Source organism: Callithrix jacchus, chromosome 16 (assembly GCF_049354715.1).
Source record: "Callithrix jacchus isolate 240 chromosome 16, calJac240_pri, whole genome shotgun sequence".
Taxonomy (NCBI): Eukaryota; Metazoa; Chordata; class Mammalia; order Primates; family Cebidae; genus Callithrix; species Callithrix jacchus.
Window position 1 is genome coordinate 21,711,453 of NC_133517.1, and position 26,288 is coordinate 21,737,740.

The window sequence follows — 26,288 nt, forward strand, 5'->3', positions numbered from 1 at the left end:
TCTTCACATACTTCAGCCAAAGCAACACACGGCAACAAATTCAATGCAAAGCCTAAAGTGAACTCCAGCTGTCTTCTATGAAGGTAGACCTTAATGAAATTTGAAAATGTAAAGCCACTCTCCTATTCCACTTGGGAAAATATATTTTTTCATTTAAAACACATTATTTATGTTAACATGTAATTGGTATTTCTTGTAAATGAATAGTATTTAGCTCTTTTCTCAGTTTTAATTTCTAATAGAATAAATATCAGCATATAAAACCGATATAAACAAGAGCTCTTTGGAGTGTTCAGAATAATAAAAGTGGAAAGGGATCCTGAAAAAAAAAATTTGAGAATCATTATCACAGTCTATTCTATAAATCAAAAAGGCAAAGAGGTGAAAGCAATTTGCTTACAAACTAGGACGAACACGCAGGTGAATGTTAGATACTAAATTTGTTTTTTTTTAAAGATAGAATTCAATGCTTTTTAAAGAGATGAGAAAAAAATATATTTATAGTCTTCTATATTAACCTACATATTGACATTTCCAGTGCTCTTCATTTCTTCCTGTGGATTCGAGTTTCCATCTGGTGTCATTTCCTGTCAACCTAAAGAACTTAATCTTTTAGTATTTCTTATAAGGTAGGTCTGATAGCTACAAATTCTTTGTGTAGGAATGTATTTATTTCACCTTCATTTTTGAAGGTTAGTTTTGCTAAATATGGACTTCTTCACAGACAGCTTTCTTCTTCCAGCACTTTGAATATGTCGCCCCACTGCCTTGGACCTCCAACCAATACTGATGAGAAAGCAGCCCTTAGTCATGCGGATGCTTCCCTGTGTAGTGAGTTGATTTTCTCTTACTGCTTTCAAGATACTCTTTTTGTCTTTCAGAAGTTTGACTATGTCTAGGCATGGATCACTTTGTATTAATCCTAGTCACATTCACCGACCTTATGGATGTGTAATGTTTTACATCAAATATGGGAAGTTGTCCAAAAGGTCATTTTTCTGACCCTTTCTCCTTTTTGGATTCTCATTACACATGTTACACACTTAATGTTTTTCACAGATTTCTGAGGCTCTGTTCAATTTTCTTCTGTCCTTTTTCTGTTTTCAAGATTGAATAATTTCTGTTGGTCTGTTGTCAAATTCATGGATTCATTTTCTTGTCTTCTCGAATCTGCTATGAGCCCCTCTCATGAATTTTTAACTTCAGATATTGTATTCTTCAACTCCAGAATTTCCATTTGATTTTTAAAACTATTAACTTTGGAATAAGTTATTTACAGAAAAGTTGTAAAGACAGTACAGAGTGTTCCTATATATGCTTCCCTAATGTCAGTATTTTCTCCTAATGCTAATATCTTACATAACTGTGTTACACTTACATATCATATATACAGACACATACATCTACAAATACACAAACATGTCCTATATAACACATTTACATTAACAGACATAATGGAAATGTCTTACATAACCATGGCACATTTATCAGAAATAAATTTCCATTGGTACAACAACACAAATTAAAGTATAGACTTTATTTAGATGTCATCAGTTTTTCCACTGTTGTTTTCCTGTCCAGGATTCAATCCACGATGTCACATTGCATTTAGTCATCATGTCTCTTTGATCTCCTCTGACCTGTAATAATTTCTTAATTTTTCCTTGTTTTCCATGACCTTGACAGGTTTGATGAGCACTGGTCAGGTGCTCTTACAGAATGACTCTGAGTTTGGCTTTATCTGTCGTTTTCTCATGATTAGATTCAGGGGAATCTAATAGACACATTTTAGGGGAGAACACTACAGAGATCATATCTTATCATCATATCTTATATAATGGAGCAGTTTTTTGGTTATTTTTAAAAATAATTTCTGCATTCTTGTTGAGAATCTCAATTTGTTGACACTGCTATACTTTATTTAAATATATTTCCTTTAGTTTAAGTCTTTCCTAAATCCACCATTTAGGGACATTCAGAGATAATTTCTACTAACTTTTTTTCCTTGCGTATTCATCACCCTCTGTTTCTTTACACGTCTTAAAATTTTTTTGTTGTTAAACCTAGGGATTTTAGATAACGCAGCAACTCAGCATTCTGATGATGGTTTTCCCCACTACAGGAACTGTTGCCATTTTGTTTCTTTCTTGGTTAGCATCATGATTAAGACAAATATGTGAAAGCTGTCTCCTCTGTGGTACACAATCATTGATATCTCTGCTCAGTTTTTTAAAAATATACTCTCATTTTTTTTGAGCCTGCCTCCCTCTAAGTTGTCCCTTTGCACAGTTTAGTAGTCACTCTGAAACTGAACAGAGGTTGTGTTCAAATACCTCAACATAGCAAGGCTATGTTGATGGACATGTGTATGGACAGGGGAGTGAATTCAAAGTTCAGTCTGTTTTCAAGTTTGCTCCGAGTTGAACTTCCCTTAGGGAGAAATTTCAAGTCTCCTATGTGCAAGCATATACCTTTGGAATCAGCCAAAAGTATGTAAATGAGTATCTTCGGCTTTCTAAGGTCTCTGCTGTGCATATGCACAGCCTCATCCAGGAATATTCTTGCCCCAAACACTACTAAATCTTCAGACTATTTGAGCGGAGCCCCTGGTCTTCCTTTGTATCTCTGGAAACTCATATCCACAGCATTACCCACCACTCCAAAAAATTAAGCCCCCTTCAAACTGAGGTCCTTATGTCCTGCTTCTCATTGGCTGTACCTCCATGCCAACCAAGCTGGGGCAGAACTGGGGAAATGTGGGTAGCCTCAAGCTGGAATGGCCACTGATTCCCACTATTCTCACTCCAAATTCAAGAGCATAACATTTTTCAGTTTTCTACAACTGGATTTTAGTCAATCTCCAGAGCACTGAAGTGGCTGCTTTAGAAAACTAATGTAAGGTCAGGTGTAGTGGTTCATGTCTGTAACACCAGCACTTTGGAAAGCCAAGGGAAAGGATTTGAGGCCAGGAGTTCAAGACCAGCCTGGACAACATAGCAAGACACTGTCTCTACAAAAAAATATATTTTAAATTAGCTGGGCGTGGTGGCACATGCCTGTGGGCCCAGCTACTCTGAGCCTGAGGTGGGAGGATCACTTAAGCAGTCAAGGCAAACTGTCCTGATTACGCTACTGCAGTTAAAAAAAAAATTTTTTTTTAAGAAATAAAAATTCTGTTAAAATGTTCATATTGTTTGGACCAATAATTCCACCACTTCTATAAAAACTATCCTTAAGGAAATAAACACCAAAATATGGAGAAAGCTGTAATTAGCATGTCCTTACAAAGTTACTGCTAACAGCAAAAAATTTAAAGCATAAGTATTTAGCAGAGCTGGACACTAATGAAACTATGGTATATGCATCTGATAAATTACATAATCCTTAAAAGTTAAAATTACAAAAATTATTCCACTGTAAACTTAATTCTTCCCATTGACAAAAGTTAGCAAGATTAATTTTATTCAAGTTGTGGCAGACTACTAGTTGTCTCCCAAAACATCTATTCGCATGTTCTTCCTGATTGTATGATCAGCCACAAAGGTTCCATTTTCCAGACTCCCTTATAGGTAGACATAGCTATATTACTAAGTTCTCACCAATCAGGCAACGTGAAAAAAATTGCACAACTTCCTGCTCACCTCCTCAAGGGCAAACTGTCCTGAATTTCCTCTGTCTCCTCCCCACAGGCTGAAGTATGAAATTGCACAATCATGACAAGCAGATCCCTGTATTACTTCATGGAGCAGAATAGAGTATCTCCAACCTACTACAGCAAAATGAAATGTTACCTTATTATGAAACCTAAGTGACGGTAAAAATCCATATTTTAAAAAGTATTATATAGCCAGGCGAGATGGCTCATGCCTGTAATCCCAACGCTTTGGGAAACCAAGGCAGGCGGATTACTTGAGTCCAGGAGTTCAAGCCCAGCCTAGTCCACATGGCAAAACCCTGTCTCTACTAAAAAAACAAAAATTAACAGGGCATAGTGGCACACGCCGGTAGTCCCAGCTACTCAAGAGGCTGAGGCGGGAGGACTGCTTGAGCCCAGGAGGAAGAGGCTGCAGTGAGCCAAGATCATGCCATCACACTCCAGCCTGAGCGACAGAGTGAGACCCTGTCACACACACACACACAAAGTATGATATCCCCCAAAGCTATAAAATTAAATGTACCAAATAATCAAAACTACCTTAAAATATGTATATGTATATAAACATAGGATATACATAAAAATAATATTTGGTCACAGAATTATGAATTATTCTTTATCAAACTTTCAGTAATACTGTTTAAATTACTTCGACAATTTTAAAAGTTGTATTTGTTTTTGTTTTTGTGATGGGGTCTCACTCCATTGTCCAGGGTGGAATGCAGTGGCATGATCTTGGCTCACTGCAAACTCTGCCTCCTGCATTCAAGCGATTCTCCTGCCTCAGGCTTCCAAGTAGCTGGGACTACACGTGAATGCCACCATGCCTGGCTAATTTTTCTATTTTTAGTAGAGACAGGGTTTCACCATGTTGGCCAGGCTGATCTCGAACTCCTGACCTCAGGTGATCTGCCTGCCTCAGCCTCCCAAAGTGCTGGGATTACAGGCGTGAGCCACCATATCCAGCCAAAATTGTCGATTTAAACAACTGAAGATATAAATAATAAAACAGTGAACAGATTTAAGTTCCAAAACAGATTTAAGAAATTTTTATCCTATCCACTTTCATATTATAAAACATGCGTCCTCTGGCTAATGTTCCAAATCCAAGGTGCTTGGTCTGCAACCCAATGTCATTTGCGTTCTTTAATAAGCGAAGAATTATCTACTCTTATTTCTTAAAGGCACTAGCTAGTAGCCTTAACCAATAAGACTAACTCCATATAACTAAACCAACCTTTTGTACGTTTTTTTTTTTAAAAACCTTTTAATCTTTCATATGATTTTTAAGAGAAAATAATGCCTCAATGCAAGGAGATACGAGAACTAGAGCTGAAAAGCTTTATGAAGCTTCCCTTAACCTAATAATCTGTCTAAAGAAGGATGAGAGCTGTTGCCACTGTGAAAAGCATAGCTTCCCATAAAATAGGAATTTAAGATTAAAATTCCCTCCTCCCTAAACCAAGAAACTAAAACAGCCCAACCCAAAGAAAGCAAAATAAATGTAAAAACTTTGCTGCCCTCTCATATTTGAAACTACATAATCCCTCTAAAAATGTAGCCAATTTATATAGTATCTTGATATTTCCCAATAAGATTTGAAGAGGAGGAAAAGTATATAACCCTATAATATATTGCTACAAATCTGTCTACTTATAAAAATGGTACCCCTGACTTCCTAGCAATATGTACCATAAAATGTCCATATTTAGAGCTGTGCTGTCCAATTAGAATCACTAGCCCTCTATTGCTACAGAATACTTGAAATGGTGATAGTCAGAATTGATGTGTATGCTCCCAGTAGACAATACACACTGAATTTTGAAGACTTATTACCTAAAAACTGTAAAATATATCAACATCTTTGTAATTCTGATTACATGTTAAACTGATAAGCTTTATATTTAGTGGGTTAAATAAAATTAATTCATCTGTTTTACTTTTTAAAATATGGCTACAAACAAATTAAAATTATATATGTGGCCCACAGTATATTTCTACTAGACACCAATGGTATCATACCTGAATGAGCTGATCCAGTTCCTAATAAGCAGAATTTTATAACCATTGCCTTTTGGCTTAGTGCTATCTAGCTCCATATTTTTATGCTGAGAACAAAGAAGGTATGTTGACCTGGGGTTATGTCCCAAAGATTACTGAAGATAAGGGCTGCCTATAGTCAACTCACTACTCAACAACAAGGATCAATCTGCTGGAAGAAACAAGGTCCCAGGAGAAGTCCAGAGACCTTTGTGAAGCCTTTAAGGGCTGGAAACCTGCCCCTCATTCCGACCTTGCCAGCCATGAGCTTTATATGAGAGACTGAATGTTATACCACTTCAAGCAGCTCTCCAGAAACCCTTTGTCATCATTCTAAGAAAAAAAAGTAGCCACCTTGAGGCGGCATATAGTACTTTAAAACAGAAATGATTGAATGCTATGGCAGAGAAGGGGTGGCATTGTGGGAAGGGGAAAAAGGAGGAAATGTGGGTAGAACAGACAGCTGCACTCCATAGGACTGAGTCACTGACAGGACTTGATAATGGTTTGATTCACTTTCTACATTTGCTGAATATCTACTCTGTGTTAAGCAATGGGCTTATGAAAGTGAAATAAACAGTGTCCACTCTTTTTCTTTTCTTTTTTTGAGACGGAGTTTCACTCTTTTAGCCCAGGCTGGAGTACAATGGCGTGATCTCGGCCAACTGCAACCTCTGCCTTCCGGCCTTAAGCGATTCTTATGCATGCCACCTTACCCAGCAAATTTTTGTATTTTTAGTAGAGATGGGGTTTCACCATGCTAGCCAGGCTGTTCTTGAACTCCTGACCTCAGGTGATCCACCCACCTCGGCCTCCCAAAATGCTGGGATTACAGCCATGAGCCACTGTGCCCGGCCAACAGTGTCCACTCTTAAGCACATATTCTAACCAAACACAATGAAGTCAGAACAGATCAGTGGACAAGGTCAGCTGTGCTAAGAGTTAATAGTAGGCAGAAACCTTAAGGGCTGAAAACAGAGTTGGTTAATAAAGTCAAATAAATCAGAAGAGAAAAAGCTGAGGGCAACTGGACTCAGAATACAAAGAAAGTTAGAGATACATGTATCCTAGGGATATCCAGGGGTATGATAAGTGAATTTCAAGAACCCTTTGAAGTGTTACAAACATTTCTGCATAGCCTAACCAACTCCCATTTTTGGAGGAGGTAGAAATAATTCATAGTAATTAACAAATTTTCTGAGGCGGTAGTCTCCAAAATTTTAATGCATTTATTATCTATTATCTATCTACACATACAAACACTCCATGGAACATAAATAAAACTAGGATCAAAAAAATTAAAGTTAAAAATAAATACAAGTAAAATCCTCAAGTTTTATTTTTCTATTTCCACTGGTTCTTCTTGCACAGCCTACTTGAATCCTGCTCTAAGGTGTCCTCGCATTAAAATAAAGACATTTAAAAATACCACTGATGGGGAGAAGAGAGTGGATAAAGTTTTAAAAACCACACCTCAAACCGAAATAAGCTGAGGCCAACCACAAAAATCCTGAGTCACTTCTAGAAAGTTTTTCTCCAAAAATGAATTTGGAGAATTTTCATTGCGAGACAAAGAAAACATTAAACTGAAAAATGATGTTTCTACAGATCTCAGCTAATCTATGTTCTGCTCTTACCTTCAAATTGTCCTCTTGTATGTTAATATTTAAAAATTCCTTTAAATGTTTGTAAGATATAAATTGTCCTTAAACGCTTAGGAGTTAGAGAAGTTATCTGTCTAAAATGGGTCTTATTTTCTATTTTTCTTACTATAATGAGAAGCACCACAAAATTAAAAGTACTTGATTTAGAGGGAGATTTTGTGTGCTAACTGCTTTAACACTGAGAGTGCTTCTGTAGTACATTCAGTTGCATGCATCAACATTTTTTCCTCCCATTCCACATTCTCAGTTCTAGAAAAATATCTTGTCACCTTTCTTTTACGATATATTAAAAATATAAAAAGATAACTAGTCATAATTACTGACAATTAGCTAATGCAACATATTAAGATCTTTATCAAACTAGTATATTGAAGACAAAAAGTTTACATGTGGGAGATTTATAAAATACTGAAAACTTATATTAATAATAAACTTACTCCTATTATTACATCGTTACAGCAGCTAAAGACTTACTTGTTAAGAGTTGGCAGTACAGGTTGAACATTAAAATAAGGCAAAAAAACAACGGGAAGTCTGCTACAAATATGACAAAAAATTCATTCTCAATAGAAAATAATTCAAAAAATGATATAAAATATACTAAGTTGACAACAGAAAAACAAGAGCCAATAGAAATAACTCACAGGAGATACAGGCATACCTCGCTTTACTGTGCTTTTCAGATACTGAATTTATTTTTCTTACAAAACGAAGGTTTGTGTCAACTCTGCACCTAGCAAGTCTACAGGCACCATTTTCCTAACTGCATCTGCTCCCTTCTATGTCACATTTTAATACTTATCTCAACATTTCAAGCTTTCTAATTATATTTGTTATGGTGATCTGTGATACTGATCTTTAATGATACTATTGTAATTGTCTGAGGTGCCATGAACCTTGTCCATAAAAAACTCAAACTTAATGAGGAATTCCTTCTTATTGAGGAGCAAAGAAAGTGGTTTCCAGAGTTGAAATTTACTCCTGGTGAAGATGCTGTGAACACTGCTGAAATGACAACAAAGAACTCAGAATGTTATATAGACTTGGTTGATAAAGCAGGGTTTGAGAGGATTGACTCCAATTTTGGAAGAGGTTTTACCTGTGGATAAGATGCTATTAAACGGCATCACATGCTACAGAAAAATCTTTTATGAAAGTGAAAGTCCATCCATGTAGCAAATGTCACTGTTGTCTTATTTTAAGAAATTGCTACATCTACCCAACCTTTAGCAACCCCCACCCTGATTAGTCAGCAGCCATCAACTGTGGCAAGATCTTCCACCAGCGAAAGATTTCAACTTGATGAAGGTTCAGATGATTGTTAGCCTTTTTTTTAGCAATAACTTATTTTTAAATTAAAGTGTGCACATTGTTTCTATTAGACATAATGCTACTGCCCACTCAACAGATTTCAGTATAGTGCAAACGTAACTTTTATATGCATGGGGAAACCAAAAGATTCACGTGACTTGCCTTATTGTGATATTAGCTTTATTGTGATGGTCTGGACCCACAATATCTCTGAGGTGATATCTATGGGTAGAGCAGGTGATCAATAATAAACATATATTGTAAGTTTAATAACAAAAATTCCAGAAACGGAAACTAAACATATTGGAAATATAAACTGGCATCATCTTTCTGGAAACAAAGTTCACAATATGCTTTGATCTAGTAATTACACTAGGAAATCATTTCAAAATTCAATATTCATGCATAAAAGTGATCATCACAATATTTCTGCACAAAAAATTGTTGATTAAAATATTCTAAAATGTTAAGAGTGATAATTATCTTTGGGTGGAAGAACTATGGATACTGCTTACTTTCTTCTTTATATATTTTTTATATATTCCATGTATTTTTAACAAACATACATTAACTTTAGTCCAAAAAAAACTGAAGTTACTTTTTAAAGGTCCTTTTAGCAAATATTACCCAGTTCTTCTTATAGAAACAAATAATGAATGTTTGCTATTTCTATTCCAATGGACAGGGCTCCTATTCTAATTCTGGATTTATACCTCCCACTTACCAAAAACATCAGCCTCCATACCAGCACAGCAGAGGAGCTTTAGTTAGAGAGAGATCTAAGTTTAATCCTAGAAATACCACTTATAGTTGTGTTACTTTGGGCACCTTACTTTTCTAAACCTCAATGCATTCTTAAATAAGACTTGCATATATTATATTTATATATTTAGAGATTAAGACAGTTCCAATATTACAAAGGGCAATTCAGAAAGGGTATAAAGATGAAGGTGGAATCTTGGAGGAGGTAGGTGGGAAGAATACAGTTTGGGAGGCATCCAAAGCAAAGTTATAGTGACATATGTTCTGACATGGTAAGCATGAGACTAAATGAGTAAGTTTTTCTTCATTCTTTTGTAAAGAACACTTACTATGTGATGCACATTAGGGACACAGCAGTGAACAGGGTAAACAGGACTCCTGTTTGCTGACCACATATTCAATGGCAGTGAAGGTGGAGGGTGAGGTGGAAGTAGATGCCAGGTAGAAACATACAAATCAAATTAGTGTAGTGTGTCATAAATAAAACAAAGTGTGATGGGTGATGGAAGATGGGCACTGTTTTGAATAGGATGATCAAGGAAGGCTCCTCTGCAAAGACTAGGCTGACCCCTGAATGACATGGAACAACTGGAAGAGCTTGAGTCTGAAGAAACAGCCAGTGCCAAGACAAGGATGAGAACAAAGCTGGCATGTTCACACACAGCAGGAATATGAAAGAACAAGAAACTGAAGAGGGGACCAGATCATATGGTGTCACATTATGAAAAGGAGTTTGAATAATTTTGTTTAACTGTGATGAGAACAGACTGATGTTTTCAACAGACTAACATGATCTTACTGCATCTTAAAAATTACTTCAACCAAATTGTGGAGGTAGAATTCTAGTGACAGGAGGCTACTGCAACTGACTACACATGCTTTGAACTAGGTAGGACTGGCAGCACTGCAGTGGCAAAATAAAGCAGAATTCCCATGGAGGCTGATTTCAAACCAAACACAAAGATGTCACTTTGTAAAAAATTCCCTGGTTCTCCCAGCTTCAGGTGTCATCACTTAATTCATACACCATTCTAGTGAGAACATGTATTAAAATGTATTGCAATTGTCTATTTACAAAGCTGCTTTTTCTACTGGGTCACACCCCAAGAATGAAGGCAGGAACAATGTATCCTATATCTTTTTAACACCTAGCAAAGTGCCTGGCATATAGTAAGTGCTCAGTAAATTTAATTCAAAGTATGAACAAATAAATTTGAAACAGTCAAAGCCATCTGTAATAGTTTCCTAGGGTTTTATCACAGTACCATAAATCGGGCAGCTTAAAACAATAAAAATATATTCTCTCAGAGTTCTGGAGGCTGAAGGTCCAACATCAAAGAGTCAGCAGGACCATGTTCCCTTTGAAGGCTTTAGAGGAGAATCATCCTTGCCTCTTTCTAGTTGCTGAGGTCTCCCAGCAAATCCTTGGTGTTCCTGGCTGGTGGCTACATCACTCCTGCCTCCATCTTCATGATTTGCTTCCTTGAGTGTGTCTGAGTTTCTGTGACTCCAGAGATACCGCTCTTTGAATTTAGGGGCTGCCATAATCCCATATATTCTCATCTTAACTACATCTGCAAAGACTCTTTACCCCAAATAAGGTCACATTCTGAGATTACTGGTGAACAAGAATTGTTGGTAAACACCATTCAACTCCACTACACCATTAAACACCACAATGCAGCCTTATAAAGTGGTAATCTTCCCACTCCAAAAGTATTCCATAAGGCTGAATAGTCAAAATCAGGAATATTCGACAGGAGAGATTTCTATATTGCTTTTGTGTGTCCTTTAACCTCTCTAGTTTCAGCCTACTGAACTGTATGTTATGGGACTTTACAGTCTCTTCTAATAGTATATTCTATGATCCTAAGCCTTAAATTTTCTTGACAACTTTTTAGATTTCACAAATATGTGTTATGCATCTAGAACCCTCAAATATTTTAGTAAATTTAAATGACAGAATCTTTACTTTCTCAGCTTTGAAATAGGTAGAATGTTTTTTGTAAACTACCCACCATCATACTCACTTTAATTTCCTTCATTTTTCATTAAGAATGTAGCGTATTCCTCCAAACACTGTAACACTATACAGTCATGTGCTAAATAACCCCATTTTGTTCAATAATGAACAGCATGTATGACAGTGGACCCATAAAACTGTAATACTCTATTTTTACTATCTCTTTTCTATGTTTAAATACACAAATACTCTAAATAACATTGTGTTACAACTGCCTATTCAGTATAGTAACGTGGTACAGGTTTGTAGCCTAAAAGGAATAGGCTATACCACATAGCCTAGGTGTGTGGTATCTAGATTGGTGTAAATCTGATGTTCATACAACAATGAAATCACCTACATGCATTTCTCAGTATATATCCTCATCATTAAGTGACACATGACTCCACTTTCGTTTTAACAGACTATACCTCTGAACACTTTCTATGTACCAGGCACACAGGGATATGGCAGTGAATAACCCGCTTCCAACTCACATACTTGTAACTTACTAAATTATTAACTAGACATCAGTCTCTTCATAATTTAAAAATTCCACTTATATGATACTCTAATAGACATGCTACTTTTTTAATGGAAAGGTTTCAAAAATAGCTTTGCTGATTTCTGAAATCGATGTATTTTTTCTTTCTTTTTTAGATCACAAAAGTACAAAGATAGTAAAAATGATCAGGAATCCCACTACCCAAAGATAGTTACTGTTAACATTATATTAAATAAACTTCCAGATATGGATGTTTTCATATATTGGTATATAACATCTTCTATGATTTTATGCACAAACACAGATGTAGAAAGCTGCACATTAGGGGCATGGCAGCAAATAGGGTAAACAGGATTCCTGTTTGCTGGCCACATATTCAATGGCAGTAAAGGGGGGGGGTGAGGTCTTCAGCAAAATGGGAATGTGTCCGAAGGACTCCTTTTTTTCCCCAAAATTGTTAAGTATATCTTTTATGATAAATGTGGCTATATGACATCATTTTATTGGATACAGTTTTCTGCTGAATTAAAATACCATAATTTAACCAATCTCCCACTAATAAGCTCTGAAATGAATTAAAATACATATCATTATCAATACTGCAAACTGTTACCAAAAATCTATATACATAATATCTTAGCAAAGTTTTGCAATTGCCCCTTTGGACAAATTCCAGGACTGCAGAAAGGACAGTATTCACATTTAAAATTTTCATGTGTATAGCACAGACATCTGTCTTCTCAAAAGGTTGACTCAAATGATACTCCAATTCCATATACAAGATTATCCATTTTCTTACATCCTTCCCAACAGTGGATTTTGTCAGTGTTCACCAATATGAAAGTACTCTTCTGCCAAAACAAAGCCAAACCAACTTTTATTTGCATTTCCTTTATTACTAGAGAAGCTATACATGTTTTGCTACATTTATATTTCTTCTTGGAACTGCTTGAGTCTTCTGCTAATTTTCTATTGAATAGTCTTATATGCCTAGGGATTTGATTATATTATCCTTGTTAAAAGTAAAGAATTTTTTCATTTTACTTTTTAAAATAATCTCATTCTCTTAAAATATATATTCACTATGAATAATTCACACAAAAAGTAAAATTTAAAAAATTTTAAATTACGAAAAAATTCCACTACTCACCATTTCATACACAGTAAGTAAATACATACAGTGCTCAAGAGTGAGCTCTTTGTATGGTATGAATATTAACTTTTGTTTCCCAAGGTGAAAAAGGCTTCACTCATAAGTTAATTTTTAAAGGCAAGTAAGATATGTCTTTCTTTATAAAAGGTTAAGGTGCACATAAATCACATTTTAACAAATCAAATGCTGTCTTCTCAAATGACCCATTCTACTTTTGATAATCGTTTTGCTTTATCTCCAATTATGTATTAATTAAAAGTAACTTAGATATTTTTAGAACTGAGTGTGCTTGTAGTCTTAACTTTTTGAAACGATCACTGGGCCATAAACAGATGGCTTTAATGTATTAAAGAAGATATGCCACCCAAATAATGTCTGTTAAAGACCGTAACTGAAAGAACTCCCACAGCTCAATCCTTTTATAAGGAAGCAGAGAGTATAGTGAGAAAAGCAACAGATTAAAAGTTGGAAGAACTAAATTTAAAGACTCAACTTCTCCATTTTCTTACTGTGTGATCTAAGACAAATCACTTAATCTTCTGAGCCTCAGCTGCTAAATTTCTAAAATGTTGGGAATGGAATTATTTATAAAGTCCCTTTCCAGCATTGATACTCCAATTCCATAGAGTGAGGAAGTACGGAAACCCAGAACTAGTAGCAATCAAAAACCAAGAAAAATAATGACAGATATATAAGGTGTTATTTCTGTATAGCTATAAAGAATAGTAAAATACAGCAACAGGGTAGCAACAAGAAACAAAGTGCATATAGTAAACCAGCAGTCTACAAATTGGGTCATGCGTACCCCTTGGGAGTTTTTGAACACGGATATTTCAAGAGAATTGATTATTAGGTTCTCAATTTCCATCTGTACAGTTTTCTGGAACCATTTTGCTGACACAGCACGTCCATTTTCCTTTACTTACACCTCCTCTTTCCCCCTCTGCCATTTCATAAAAGAAAACTGTAACTCTCACACTTTCTGGAGTACTGTCTTTGATCTAAAAACATCCAGGTGGCCTAAAAGGACATTTCAATATACTGATGTTGAGAAAGCCAATTACTCTAAAAACACTGAAACCTTTTCCTTTTTTTTTTCTTTTTAACATTTATTGTAAGTTCAGGGTCGTTTTTCAAATCAAGGTGTCACCACTTCCATGAAAATGAAAGGAGAATCAAATCCAGCTGCTACCTGACAAAGCATTACAAATAATTTTGACTGGATTATTTTGTTGTTTTATGCATACAGAATAATGGGTGATGCTGCTAATATAAAGCACTTTTTAATGACCATCTACTAAATTCACAAGTGAGGTTCTCAATACTTTCAAATATTAAAGTAAAAAAGGAACAGAATCAAGCAGAACCCCATCTTTTCTAATAATATTTATAAATGGATAGACAAAGTAATTGAAATAAATCAGCCCCATCTAGCCCACTGAAAATGCATTTCTGACAATACTTTACTTTATTTAATATTTATTAAAGTTTGTAATTAATGTGTTGTTTTGATTGTCTACTGGCCACAACTGAACTGACAAATCAATCCAAAATAAATCTGACATAGAGCACTATGGACATACACAATTTTCTTATTTTTATAACTGTGTCCGCAGAACTCAGAACTGAGTGACCACTAAAATAAAGCACTTTTTATTTACATCTACTAAATTCATGAATGAATTTCCTTTTGTTGAGGAAAAATATAACATGATTGTTAAAAATGCTTTCCAGCATAAAAGAATAATAGTATATAGAGAAAATAAAAAGAGTTCAAAGAGAAAAAAGACTGTAAAAATTCTGCTAAAATTGTTTGATTTTTTTTAATGAATGGTTACAAATTCTCTCATATACATTAAAAACTGTGATTTGAACACACCAGAAATTACGTCATTTACAGATATCAAAACTTAGATGAAAAACTCAAGATGTGGAGAAGGTAGTTTTTTGTTTTTCAAGTTCTTTGAAGGGATATATCAGCAAAATATTTTAAAACCCTTATACTAAAGGTCAGAATATATCATTAGTCCTAACCTTCCTCCTGGACATCCTCACCTGGATGTTCTGACACTTGAACTCTACATATTCAAACTAAATTTCTCTACCCCTCTACAAATACACTGATTTGTAAAGAGAAGAAAGAAAAACAAACCTGCCTCTTCTTCCTATTTGCATTTTTGTTAGTAGCTTCATGATCTACCTGGTCTTCCGCAACTAAAAAAGTGGGAACACTTTTTACCCCCCCAAAAAAATCAATTCCTAGGACCTAACCCCTAAATTTCTCTCTCTTCCTTCTTTAACAATGGCAGTAGTGGAAGGAAGACAAAGTTAGGAGGAGTTAGGTCCTAGGAACTGATTTGCTGTCATCAAATAGCTCTTCTTCAAAACTTGATTTTACCTCCCAGGATCTCCTATGGAAAGTAAAACTACTTTACAATAATCAGAGCTATCCAAGTGTACCCATCATGAATAAAAATGAGTTATGAAAAAAATCACAGAATCAGAAAAGTGGAAGAAATCAGTCAATCCCTCGACACTATCCTTATCTAAATATCTTTCAAGCTGTTGTCTCAACAGTCACTGATTGAGAATTTATAATCTCATGAGTTGCCCCACCCTGTATGAACAGCTTTGCCAAAGATCTGGGTCCAAATACAACTCACTTGACTTATTAGTCTTAAATTAATTTGCTTAAAAAAGAGATTCTCATTTCTACAATAATATCAATAAAATTACATACAATTCTAGAGAAGTTAAAAATTACTTGCAATGTCACCATCTAGAGATAGATTCAGTTAGCATTTTGGGATACATCTAGCTTTCTTTTTTATTTTTTGGCAAGCATGCATGGTATATAGATATGTATGTATTTTATGACTTATTTATTGAACAAAATTAAGATAATCTGCAGATACTCTGGGTTTTTTTCTTCACTTAATTATCTTGCTAGCATTTCTTTCATGTGATTAAAGATTCTTCAAATTCTTCAAATCATTTTAGTGGGTACACAATATAGAAATAATAAATACTAGAATCCACTGAGCCATTTATAAACTATATTTTTATATATCCTTTAAATTCTTCAAGGTGTTTCAGTGGTAACATAATACAGAAATAATGAAAAATACTACACTAAATAATACTATAATCTATTAATCATTTGTAAAGTATTTGTTTCCAATTTTTGACAATGATAATGGGATGAATAAACTTGAAGATGGTTATCTACATTTTTAGTCATGTGCTCAGAATAGATTCCTAAAAGCAAATTATCAAGCAAAAATACTAATTTAAGTATTAATTTTTAAAATCTTACCAGCATTGTGTTAGAGTAACTTTCAAGCTATAAACTCACTTTTTAAAATGTGTCAATCTAAAAACAAAAAAGGTATCACATTATTTTTCTTTTCTTTTCTTTTCTTTTCTTTTCTTTTCTTTTTTTTTTTTTGAGATGGAGTTTCGCTCTTGTTACCCAGGCTGGAGTGCAATGGCGCGATCTCGGCTCACTGCAACCTCCACCTCCTGGGTTCAGGCAATTCTCCTGCCTCAGCCTCCTGAGTAGCTGGGATTACAGGCACGCACCACCATGCCCAGCTAATTTTTTGTTTTTTTAGTAGAGACGGTGTTTCACCATGTTGACCAGGATGGTCTCAATCTCTCAACCTCGTGATCCACCCATCTCGGCCTCCCAAAGTGCTGGGATTACAGGCTTGAGCCACTGCGCCCGGCCTATTTTTCTTTTCTTTTCTTTCTTTTTTGAAACAGGGTCTGGCTCTGTTCTCCAAACTGCAGTGTAGTGTGCAATCACAACTCACTGCAGCCATGACCTGCCAGGCTCAGAAGATTCTCCCACCTCAGCCTCCAGTTTAGCTGGGACTACAAGCATAAGTCATCATGCCTGGCTAATTATTTTTTTTTTTTGTAGAGACAGGATCTCTCTGTGTTGCCTAGGCTGGTCTCAAACTCCTGAATTCAAGCAACCCTCCCACCTAAGCCTCCCACAAGTGTTGGGGTTATAGGCATGAACCACCATGCCCTGTCAGTATCATATTTTTACGTATATATTTCTTTGATTACTAGTATGGTTGAACACAAGATCTCCTTATTTCCCTACTGTTCCTAGCCATTGGTACTTATTTTACCCTCTGAGGTAATGTCCTTTTTCCATGTGGTCAAAGGAAGTAGAAGGGAGTACATGGGCTTCAGAGTCAGTATGACCTAGAGTTTAACCCATTTCCACTACTTAATTGTGCTACCTTGGACAAATGACAGCTTTAAGCTTACATCTTCTCTAAATTACAGGCTGCTTAACACAAGGAAGGAACAGTGTACAGCAATCAAGAACACACAACCAATCAAAATCTTTAACATATTAACCCTCTTCTTCCTTTTATTCACATGGCAGTCCTTTAAATCCTGGGAGACAGCAATACTCTGTCACCTCTTAGCAACTCTCCATCTCCATCCCTGTCCCTGCTGGCTAAAATCTGAGACATTTTTCTCCAGAGAAATGGTTTCAAATCACCTTACCAACCTGTTCATTATCTTCAGAGAACAATTTAGCTGAGTTATATCCTCCTAGAACATGGCATTTATAACAAAATACTCCAGATATGATTTGAAAAGATCAGAATGAAAGTTATCACTTCAAATAATCACATCAAATAATCAAATTTGTTTTCTTTATCTACATCCATAAGACAACAAAATTTATAATTTGTAAACTCAAAATTCTAACTGCAACCCACTCGTCTTTCCTGATTAGGCAGGCCAGATTAAAAGTGAAAGTCTTGGAGCACAACAGGCCTTTCTGGAAGTTCATATGATACCTTGAGCAACTTAATGTCTGGAAACTCAGTTTATTCTTTGGAAAAATGGGAGTAATACTACTTATCTCATAGAGTTTTTGTAAAGATGAAAAACACCAATTGGGCCAGGCACAGTGGCTCATGCTTACAATCCCAGCACTTTGGGAAGCCAAGATGGGCAGATCACTTGACTCCTGGAGTTCGAGATCAGACTGGGCAACATGGCAAAATCCCATCTCTACTAAAAATTAAAAAATTAGCCAGGCATGGTGGGGTATGCCTGCAGTCCCAGCTACTCAGGAGGGTCATTTAAAGCCAGGATGCAGAGGTTGCAGTGAGCCGAGATACTGCCATTGCACTCTAGCCTGGGTGACAGAGTAAGACCCTGTCCCAAATCAACAACAAAAAACCTCACTAATTAAAAATATCTGCCACATAGGAGTTACTCTAAAAACAGAAACAAATACACTTGGTAATTCAACACAGGTCTGAACTGCGACGGTCCACTTACAAGCAGATTTTTTTTCCAAGAAATAAACTGGGAAATTTTGTGAAGATTTATGAAAATGTTAAAAAAAACTTGCAAAGCATCACCCCTAAGACAGACCAATCCCTCTTCTTCCTCCTCAGCCTATTCAACATGAACATGACAAGGTTCATGAAGACCTTTACAATGATCCACCACCTCCACTTAATAGCAAATATATTTCTCTTCCTTCTGACATTCTTAATAACATTTTCTTTTCTCTAGCTTACTTTACTGTTAGAATATAATACATATATAAAAATTTGTGTTAATCAACTGTTTATCAGTAAGGCTTCTCACCAAGAGTAGCCTATTAGTAAAGTTTTTGGGGAGTCAAAAGTTATATATGTAAGAATTTTGACTGCACGGGGAGTTGGAGCCTGCATTGTTAAAGGGTCAGCTCTAATTGAAATCATTGCTAAAGCAAAACTACTGTATCTTTATTAAGCACTATTTGCCAAGTACTTTATAGGGTCCTAAGTTATAGTTTGTTCTCCTCAAAATTCTGAGGAGTAAAGCAGGCTTTGCTGAAATTTAGTCATCGAGTTAACAACTGATTTTCTTCCCCAAATTCTACCCTGACCTGCCTTGGTCTTCGCCATCCCCTTTTAGCCATCATTTTTTGAAAATGAAGAGCCATCCCTACCAGCAGGTGGAGGCACAGAGCAGCAATCCAAAATTGCTACTCAAAATTAAAAGCAGAAGATGCTTCTGATGTCAACCATACAATCAGTGGCACAAGTCCCTTATAAAAGGAACCTACCAGCAGCCAAAATAAAGCACTGCAAGTTTAGAAGGCTCATCTACAAATCTAGTTGTTGTTCCTCTTCTTATATGCTGATCCTATGAACTTAATACCTGAATGCAAATACAGGAAAGTATCACTTATTTGTGAATAACTTTTTGAAAAGCATGTTTGGCAACAATATAAAAAAAATCAACAAAGTCTATGTTACTTTTAGACAAGAATAAGCCATTTAAATGTGGAAGAGAACAAAGTCTAAATTTTCTCTCAATTCAAATTAATCGTAAAAGGTAAGCAACTTCACAGCCAAAATCTAAAAGTTTTGAATAATTTTTAATTAGAAGATTCAAAATGAATTGGAGTTTTTGTAGTGAACAAACGGAATTTAAGAATGTCTGGATCTGAAAAGATCTTTAGTCAAGAGAACTTCTAACAAAATCAGAAATCAATTTTATATAAACACATAAACAAATGTGATCCATACGGTCAAACAAGAAAATTAAGAAAACAAAGAAAGTTAAATTACTTAAGAGGGCTTGAAATAGGGTTTCTTTATCACCTAATTTACTAGGTCTTTACTCCAGCTAAATGACTGCTAATGATCTTAGACAAAAACAAGAAGGAAGCTAAGTTCTGTCCACTCCCCATTTCTTCAGCTCTTCTCTTCCCAAACTTGAACCTATATCCATCTTCAGAAAAGAACCCAATTCTCTAAAACTGCTCTGGTCAGTTGTGAAGGAAGGGAAGTGAAGAGAAAAGAAAGAGTTGAAAATTGCCTCAAACAGAATGAATGGCACTTCTCCCTCTTCCCACCCAAAGTGAGCTCCCTCTTTTCCTAACTTCTGTGAAGGGCTTAATATTTTACCTCTTGCAGACATTTGTATTTAAAAAGGAATTCCTGGGCAGACAGCATGTACAGCTGATGGAACTCTAGGCATAGCAACACAGCACTAAAATCTCGGCATATAAATCACATCCCCTAGACTAAATATGTTCCTGACAACCTATAAAATAGCAATTTGAACACCTTATTAGAACTACACTTCCACTCCAAATACACTGTGGATTTACATTATGTTGAGCATGTATTTGAAATATAAACATATATTAGCTCAGAAGTGAAAGCTAAAGTATGGTAGTATTAAATTCCAATCAAAGTATGAAGCATTTCTGAAAACAGAAATGTAGCCAAGGTTCCAACAAAATAGGTGTTTTGGGAGTACCCAGATAGGAAGGTCTCATAAATATCACCATTTTCCTTGGGGTATCCCACTCACTGGCCACACTATTCCCTGTATCAGCTTCTGTATCTAAGTTTGCAAAGAGGCAACTATTATGCTAACAGCAATTTGGAATAATGCACATTTATATATTGATGTTGGGTATACAAGAGCCCTTATAAATGAGCACAGGATATGCAAATAAAATTTTGCAAAAGAGCAGATCCAAAAAGTAAAAGCAGTACTTCAGAAAGCACACTCTTGCTTATTGCAATTTAAAACAAACTCATTACACCACACTGCATCTACCTCAGTAGGAAAATGTTTAAAAAATATCTAATAATATATGATTGGAGATGAAACAGATATGATCATTTATTTTAGTATTGTCAAAGGATAGATCCTTTTGAGAATGTCAGAAAAGTTGTTACCTTTTGACCCAATCTAGTGATTTTAAAGACTTTATCAAGCATTTATTACATGAAGTTTTACACACATCAACAAAAACCTAAAAACAAAAATGTTCAACATTCAAGAACATGTTGCTCATAGATCAACATGACATCACCCTAGTTTAAGACTGTACCTCTGCTCTGCCAACACAATAGCTGCTAGCCATATGCAGCTATTTAAATAAAACTGAAGTAAAAATTAATTTCCTCAGTCACACTAACCACATTTCAAGTGCCCACTAGCCACATAAGGCTAGTGACTATTACTGGATAGTGCAAAAACATTTCCATCATCACAGAAAGTTCTACTGAACAGCTCTGATCACATCCATGTGGGCCATTCTCCCTCCTCCTTCCCCTACATTCACCCATTCATCTAGAAACAACTGCTTCACTTGAGTCCTTGGCCTAAGCAAGCCTCAACGATTAACTAAGGCTAGCCCTGATTTAAAACAGAAATTTAGGTATAAATTCCTTAGTCTCATAACACTTTGATACACTTATACCATATATAATCCTACCACGTTCTCCATCACAATTCTGTAAACTTCCTAAAGAAGGATCCAACTTTTATCCAAGGGAGTTTGAACTATTCTGGCACTCACAGGACCTTGATAATTTGCCATATGCTAAGAACACTGCTAAAGACAAGAAAGAATGGAAATAATGACTGTAGTTGAAAAATGGTTGTGTATATGGAAGGGTATGCATAAAAAGGAAAACTTGGTTAGGCTGGCAGTGTTACAATTAAAACAACATCAACAAAAAGCTACTATAGGCTGAGTATCACTTATCCAAAATGCTTGGGACCAGAAGTGTTTTGGATTTCAGACTTCTTTGGATTTTGGAATATTTATATATACATCATGAGATATCTTAGAGATAGGACCCACGTCTAAACAGAAAATTTATTTATATCTTATATATACCTTATACACATAGCCCAAAGGCAATTTTACACAATTTAAAAAATAATTTTGTGCATGAAACAAGGTTTGTATACACTGACCAACCAGGAAGCAAAGGTGTCTCATCAACCATGTGGACGAACTTATCACCTATGTGGATGATCTGTATTTGTTTGGCATCATCATTTCTGACTCTGAATTTATATGCTAGTGATAAGCAATCACTTTCTCCCACTTATTCACACATAAACACTTAACAATAAACAACATAACATTAATATAGTGAGAAAATAATGTGCTTTGGGTAACTAGGCAGCAAGTGGCATCTCCAGAATACCTGCAGCTGTTCAAGAACAGCAACAAATAACAGCAGGCTCTCGGTCTTCATGTTGGTACTCAGAAAATTTCCATTTGGGGCATTTTAGATTTTCTCTAGGGATGCTCAACCTGTAATTCTTTACATTTTCTCAACACAACACAAGAAACCTCACTGACAAGAAGCTGTTCTATGAGTAAACATTTGTGAAATAGTTTATTTTTAAAAAAAGACAAGTGCTCAATTAGAAATAATATGGACTAATGCTAGATTTCTAAAAATTAAAACTCAAATTTCTGTCCCATAGAAGATTTGCTTCCAGTGCATAGAAAATCTGACTGAGTAATTCCAACTGCAGTGCTTTGGTACACCCATCAATATACCCAACTTTCACATCTACCAAGAACCTACCTATGCAAAGCACCATAAATACAATGGTGAACAAGACACAATTTCTGCCTTCACAATATTTTTTTTTCCCAAATAAGAATGTTATTCTGAAAGACAAATCTTTAAACTCAGCTATCAACCATAGGTTATCAAAAAATGACAAAGAACACGCTTTGTCTACTTTCTTTATCACTCACTAATTCAAAAACCTCATATTAACCATTTGAAATAGTATATGTCCTGGTTTAAAACAAAAAACTCATGCCTCATTTACTTGGCATCCTCACAAGAGCTGGTGTTCCACATAAATGAATTTTCCAGGTAACTCAAGCTTGTCCATTTCAGCACCAACACTTTGGCATGAAAATCTTTTTAAAAAAAAACAAAACAGTACACATCTTTCAACTTTTAAAAACAGACTCTATTAATATTATTCTTACTAAAAATTATTGTGTCGTAAAACACTTAAGCCCCTGAACTAAACGTCCCAGGGTGCTTGCAAAAGTTGCTGTGGCTTCAAAGAGTTTTTCTTCTGTTCCCCAGCTTTGGTGTGTCTGTCAACTTTTGCTGCTGTCAGTGTGAACTGACTCTGGCAGCCTCCCACCCCACTTCAAATTCGCTGCTACTTGGCAAGTTGTGTCAGAATTTTGCCTAAAACACACCGGCTTTGAGACGATCTCCAAATCAATTTTGGTCACTCAGTCTTTTCTGTTTATTCCTGGAACTGTTACGGTCTGCAGCTACAAGTTCCAAACCCAGTTTTGGATACGTGAATTTGTGCTGTACTTTGATGGTCCCATATTGTTTTCATATTTAAAACTGATGCTCAGTCAGAGATAATTTCATTACCTATTCTTTCATTCAACAGATATTTACTAAGTACCTACTATGAGCTGGACTCCAGTACTATGTAGACAATAAGGAAATGAAAAGATTGCCAGTTTTAAGCATATCTTAGCGTACAAAAACTGTAACTATTTTAATGTCTTTAAAAGAAAAAGTTTTTTTTTTTCCTACATCTCTTAAAATTACAAAACCAGTTAAACTTTTTATAACTTTTGTACCTTCAGGCTTAGGAACTAAAAATTCAAGGGTAAGAAAAGCATTTTATTAAACCAAATATTTATTTTACAAGCTCTGAGCAGGATTCCAAGGTTTTCTGTCTCCTTTTTTTCTATTACAAATTCCCATTTAGGCCTAAAGAAATCAGTATCAACATATGCTTTATTATTAAATAATATGCAAAGTCTTGATAATGACAAATATATCCATCTCAGCATCCACTAAGTTCACCTTTACCACAGTGTTAGTAGAAAAAGTGTTAATTGAGGAAAATTTCTGTCCAAAGTTTAAGAAGTTCCTATATACTTCACTTTGGGGTTCAGAAAATTTTTTAAAAGTTGTAAAGGTTAGGAAAATTTGGTGTAACTCTACAGTATTCGCTTCATCTACCACAATCATATTTTTAAAATTCCATTACCCATTTAAACCTAAGGCTAGAAAATCAATCAAGAAGTGAAGCTGAAAATTGGTCTCTGTGGATTAATTAAGACATCAGGTACAAACCCCTGGCATCAGTCTCATTTTAATCCCTTGGAATCTTCCTTCTCATTCATTTTCTCCTCTGAGAGCATAAGAACTTTATTCACATTTTATAATTTTATAAATAATCAGTGATTATTATTCAAACATAACTGGAAATGAGTTATTAGTCATGTGCCTGCTGATCTGAAGAAGTAAAATCATATTTAGAAGTGAAAAAAGTTACTATCATTAAAAACCTTTAACTACTACTATTAAAAAACCTTCTTCATCAGTGCATTAATATCTCCTCAACATTAATTCTACAATCTGAAAATGCTTTAAGTGGTACTAAAAAGGCAGATCAGAGGTCTAACCTTCAAAATAAATAACAATGTAATATTATTCTAAATGACACAATAGTTTTTGCAAGTCGGCTCTGACTTCATTACCTTATGCTATGAAATAAGTCTTAGTTTAAAAAAACAGGATTCAGAGAGAAACCCAAATATAGGCTCTTGCTCCTTCTACAAACACTTTAGGCAAAGAAGTAAATGACTAATATTTACTAGACACTACAAGCAAAATCTCTACTAGGTCCTGTCCACACTACCTGCAATCACACTCACACACACACACACAAACTTGCTCAAGATACAATATAAAGGAAAAGAGAAAATATGCTCCCATAAAAGACAATATTAACCAATAGGAAAAACATATTTGATTTTAAAAGTGATCATTAGCCATAACTCCTGGCAGCAGCAGAAAGTGAGGGCACTCAGTTCAGGTGTAAACAAAACAAAATTCTTTTTACCTCTCTGTTTTAAGTCTGACAATCAAAACTACCCAAAACTAAGGAATTGTGCTAATGGCATCACCGCAGGAATAAAACACTCAGGAGCGACTGGTATTGGACCACTCAAAACAAAGTCTTCCCGTGAGTGCACATCAGCAGTTTTTCTCCTAAAAATCTCCTTATCAAATTAAAAACAAAACTGATTCTTGGCTATGAAATTTGCCGACTTGTTCCTCTGATACCCCTTATAGCACAACCACAGAAACGAAGGAGTCGGGGAGACCACAGCCACGGGGCATCTAGGCCTATTGTTCAGAGGGACCTGCAGGACCAGGCGAGCGCCGCGGGGCGCGCGGGAGCCGGGGGAGGAGAGGCGCGAACCATGTACAGGTGTGCGTATGGGAGGGGGGCAGGTATGTTGCAAGGCGGGGGAGCACAGGTGTGCTCGGGGGCCACAACTAAGGAAGAAAGACTCAACTTCCAGACCGAGAAAAAGGAGGGCGATCATTCCTGGGGCTTAAACTACAGGGCACGAAAGGTGACGGGCCTGGGGAGGGTCTGATGAGAAGATCCCGGAGCCCACCAGGGTGGGGGTTCTGGAGAGGCTGGAGAACTGAGGGGGGATACCCAAGAGGATTCAAAGAAAAGGCTCTCCAATCGAAAGGCCAGGCTAGAAATCCCCAGACAATGGACAATGCGCGGGCTGCGGGATGTCGCGGAGGTGAAGCTGGGTGGGCAAAGGGAAACAAAAGAGAGAAGCCCCCAAGTGTGGGCCCAGCGGCGGCGATTACCTGAGAGAGCTGCCGGGGATTCGGGCAGCCGAAGAGCGCGGAGCTGGAGCTGAAGCTGATGGCTCCTCGGCGGCTGAGGACGTGCTGGGGGACCGGCCTGTCCAGGGGCAGTACCGGCAGCTGGTAACATACTTCCATTGAATACACCCGCCCTGCCTCCGCGCGGCGCCCGCCCTGCCGCGGCCGCCGGCCCCTGCGCTGGGAGGGGGCCGCGGCTCGGGGGCTCCGGGCCGAGGCGGGGGCAGGGCGGGCGGGCGCCGACCCCGGGCCGGGAAGCCGGGCTCACGCCTCCCCAACCCCAGCCCTCCGCTCGGGCCGCCGGTAGAAAGGCTCTGCGGTAGCCGCGGCGCCAGTTACCAAGACCAGCGCGCGCCTCGCTCCAAGCGAGGGGGACTGGGTGCAAGCGGGGCCAGCAAAGGCAAAGTCGGAAAGGGAACCCCGCCGCCCCGGGGCTCCTCGGCCGAGAGGAGCAAGTACTGGAACTGCAGAGTTCGAGCGGAGCACGGACAGAGCAAAGCGGTGCAAGACGGCTGGAGCCAACGGCCAGACCCTGGGCGCGCGGGACTTAGGGGCCGCGTCCAGCTTGGGCCGTCGCCGCCGCCGGAGTCCTGCCCCTCCCCTCCCCCGGAGCCTGACTTCACTCCGCCGGCGGCGCGAGCCCGGCGTAATTCACACTTTGCAGCCGCGGACCCTGCGCCAACCAGGGCGGCCGCCACCGTG

The 26,288-nt window shown here is 36.9% G+C and overlaps 1 protein-coding gene across 4 annotated transcripts in view; it reads right to left on the reverse strand.

Annotated features, from left to right (window-relative positions):
- PDE7A (phosphodiesterase 7A) overlaps nt 1-26,241 on the reverse strand; it is a 137,760-nt gene extending 111,519 nt beyond the window's left edge. For 2 of the 4 annotated variants that reach the window (XR_004735424.3, XM_035277291.3), the window contains exon 1: nt 25,569-25,721. Coding sequence is in view for 3 of the 4 variants with exons in the window: in XM_035277291.3 (XP_035133182.1) it covers nt 25,569-25,698 (130 nt within the window). In the remaining variant the exon portion in view is untranslated. Of the gene's footprint in view, nt 1-25,568 lie in introns of all 4 variants that reach the window. The other 2 variants (XM_078352528.1, XM_017965370.4) reach the window with 1 other exon arrangement.
- Between the last annotated feature and the right edge of the window lie 47 nt (nt 26,242-26,288).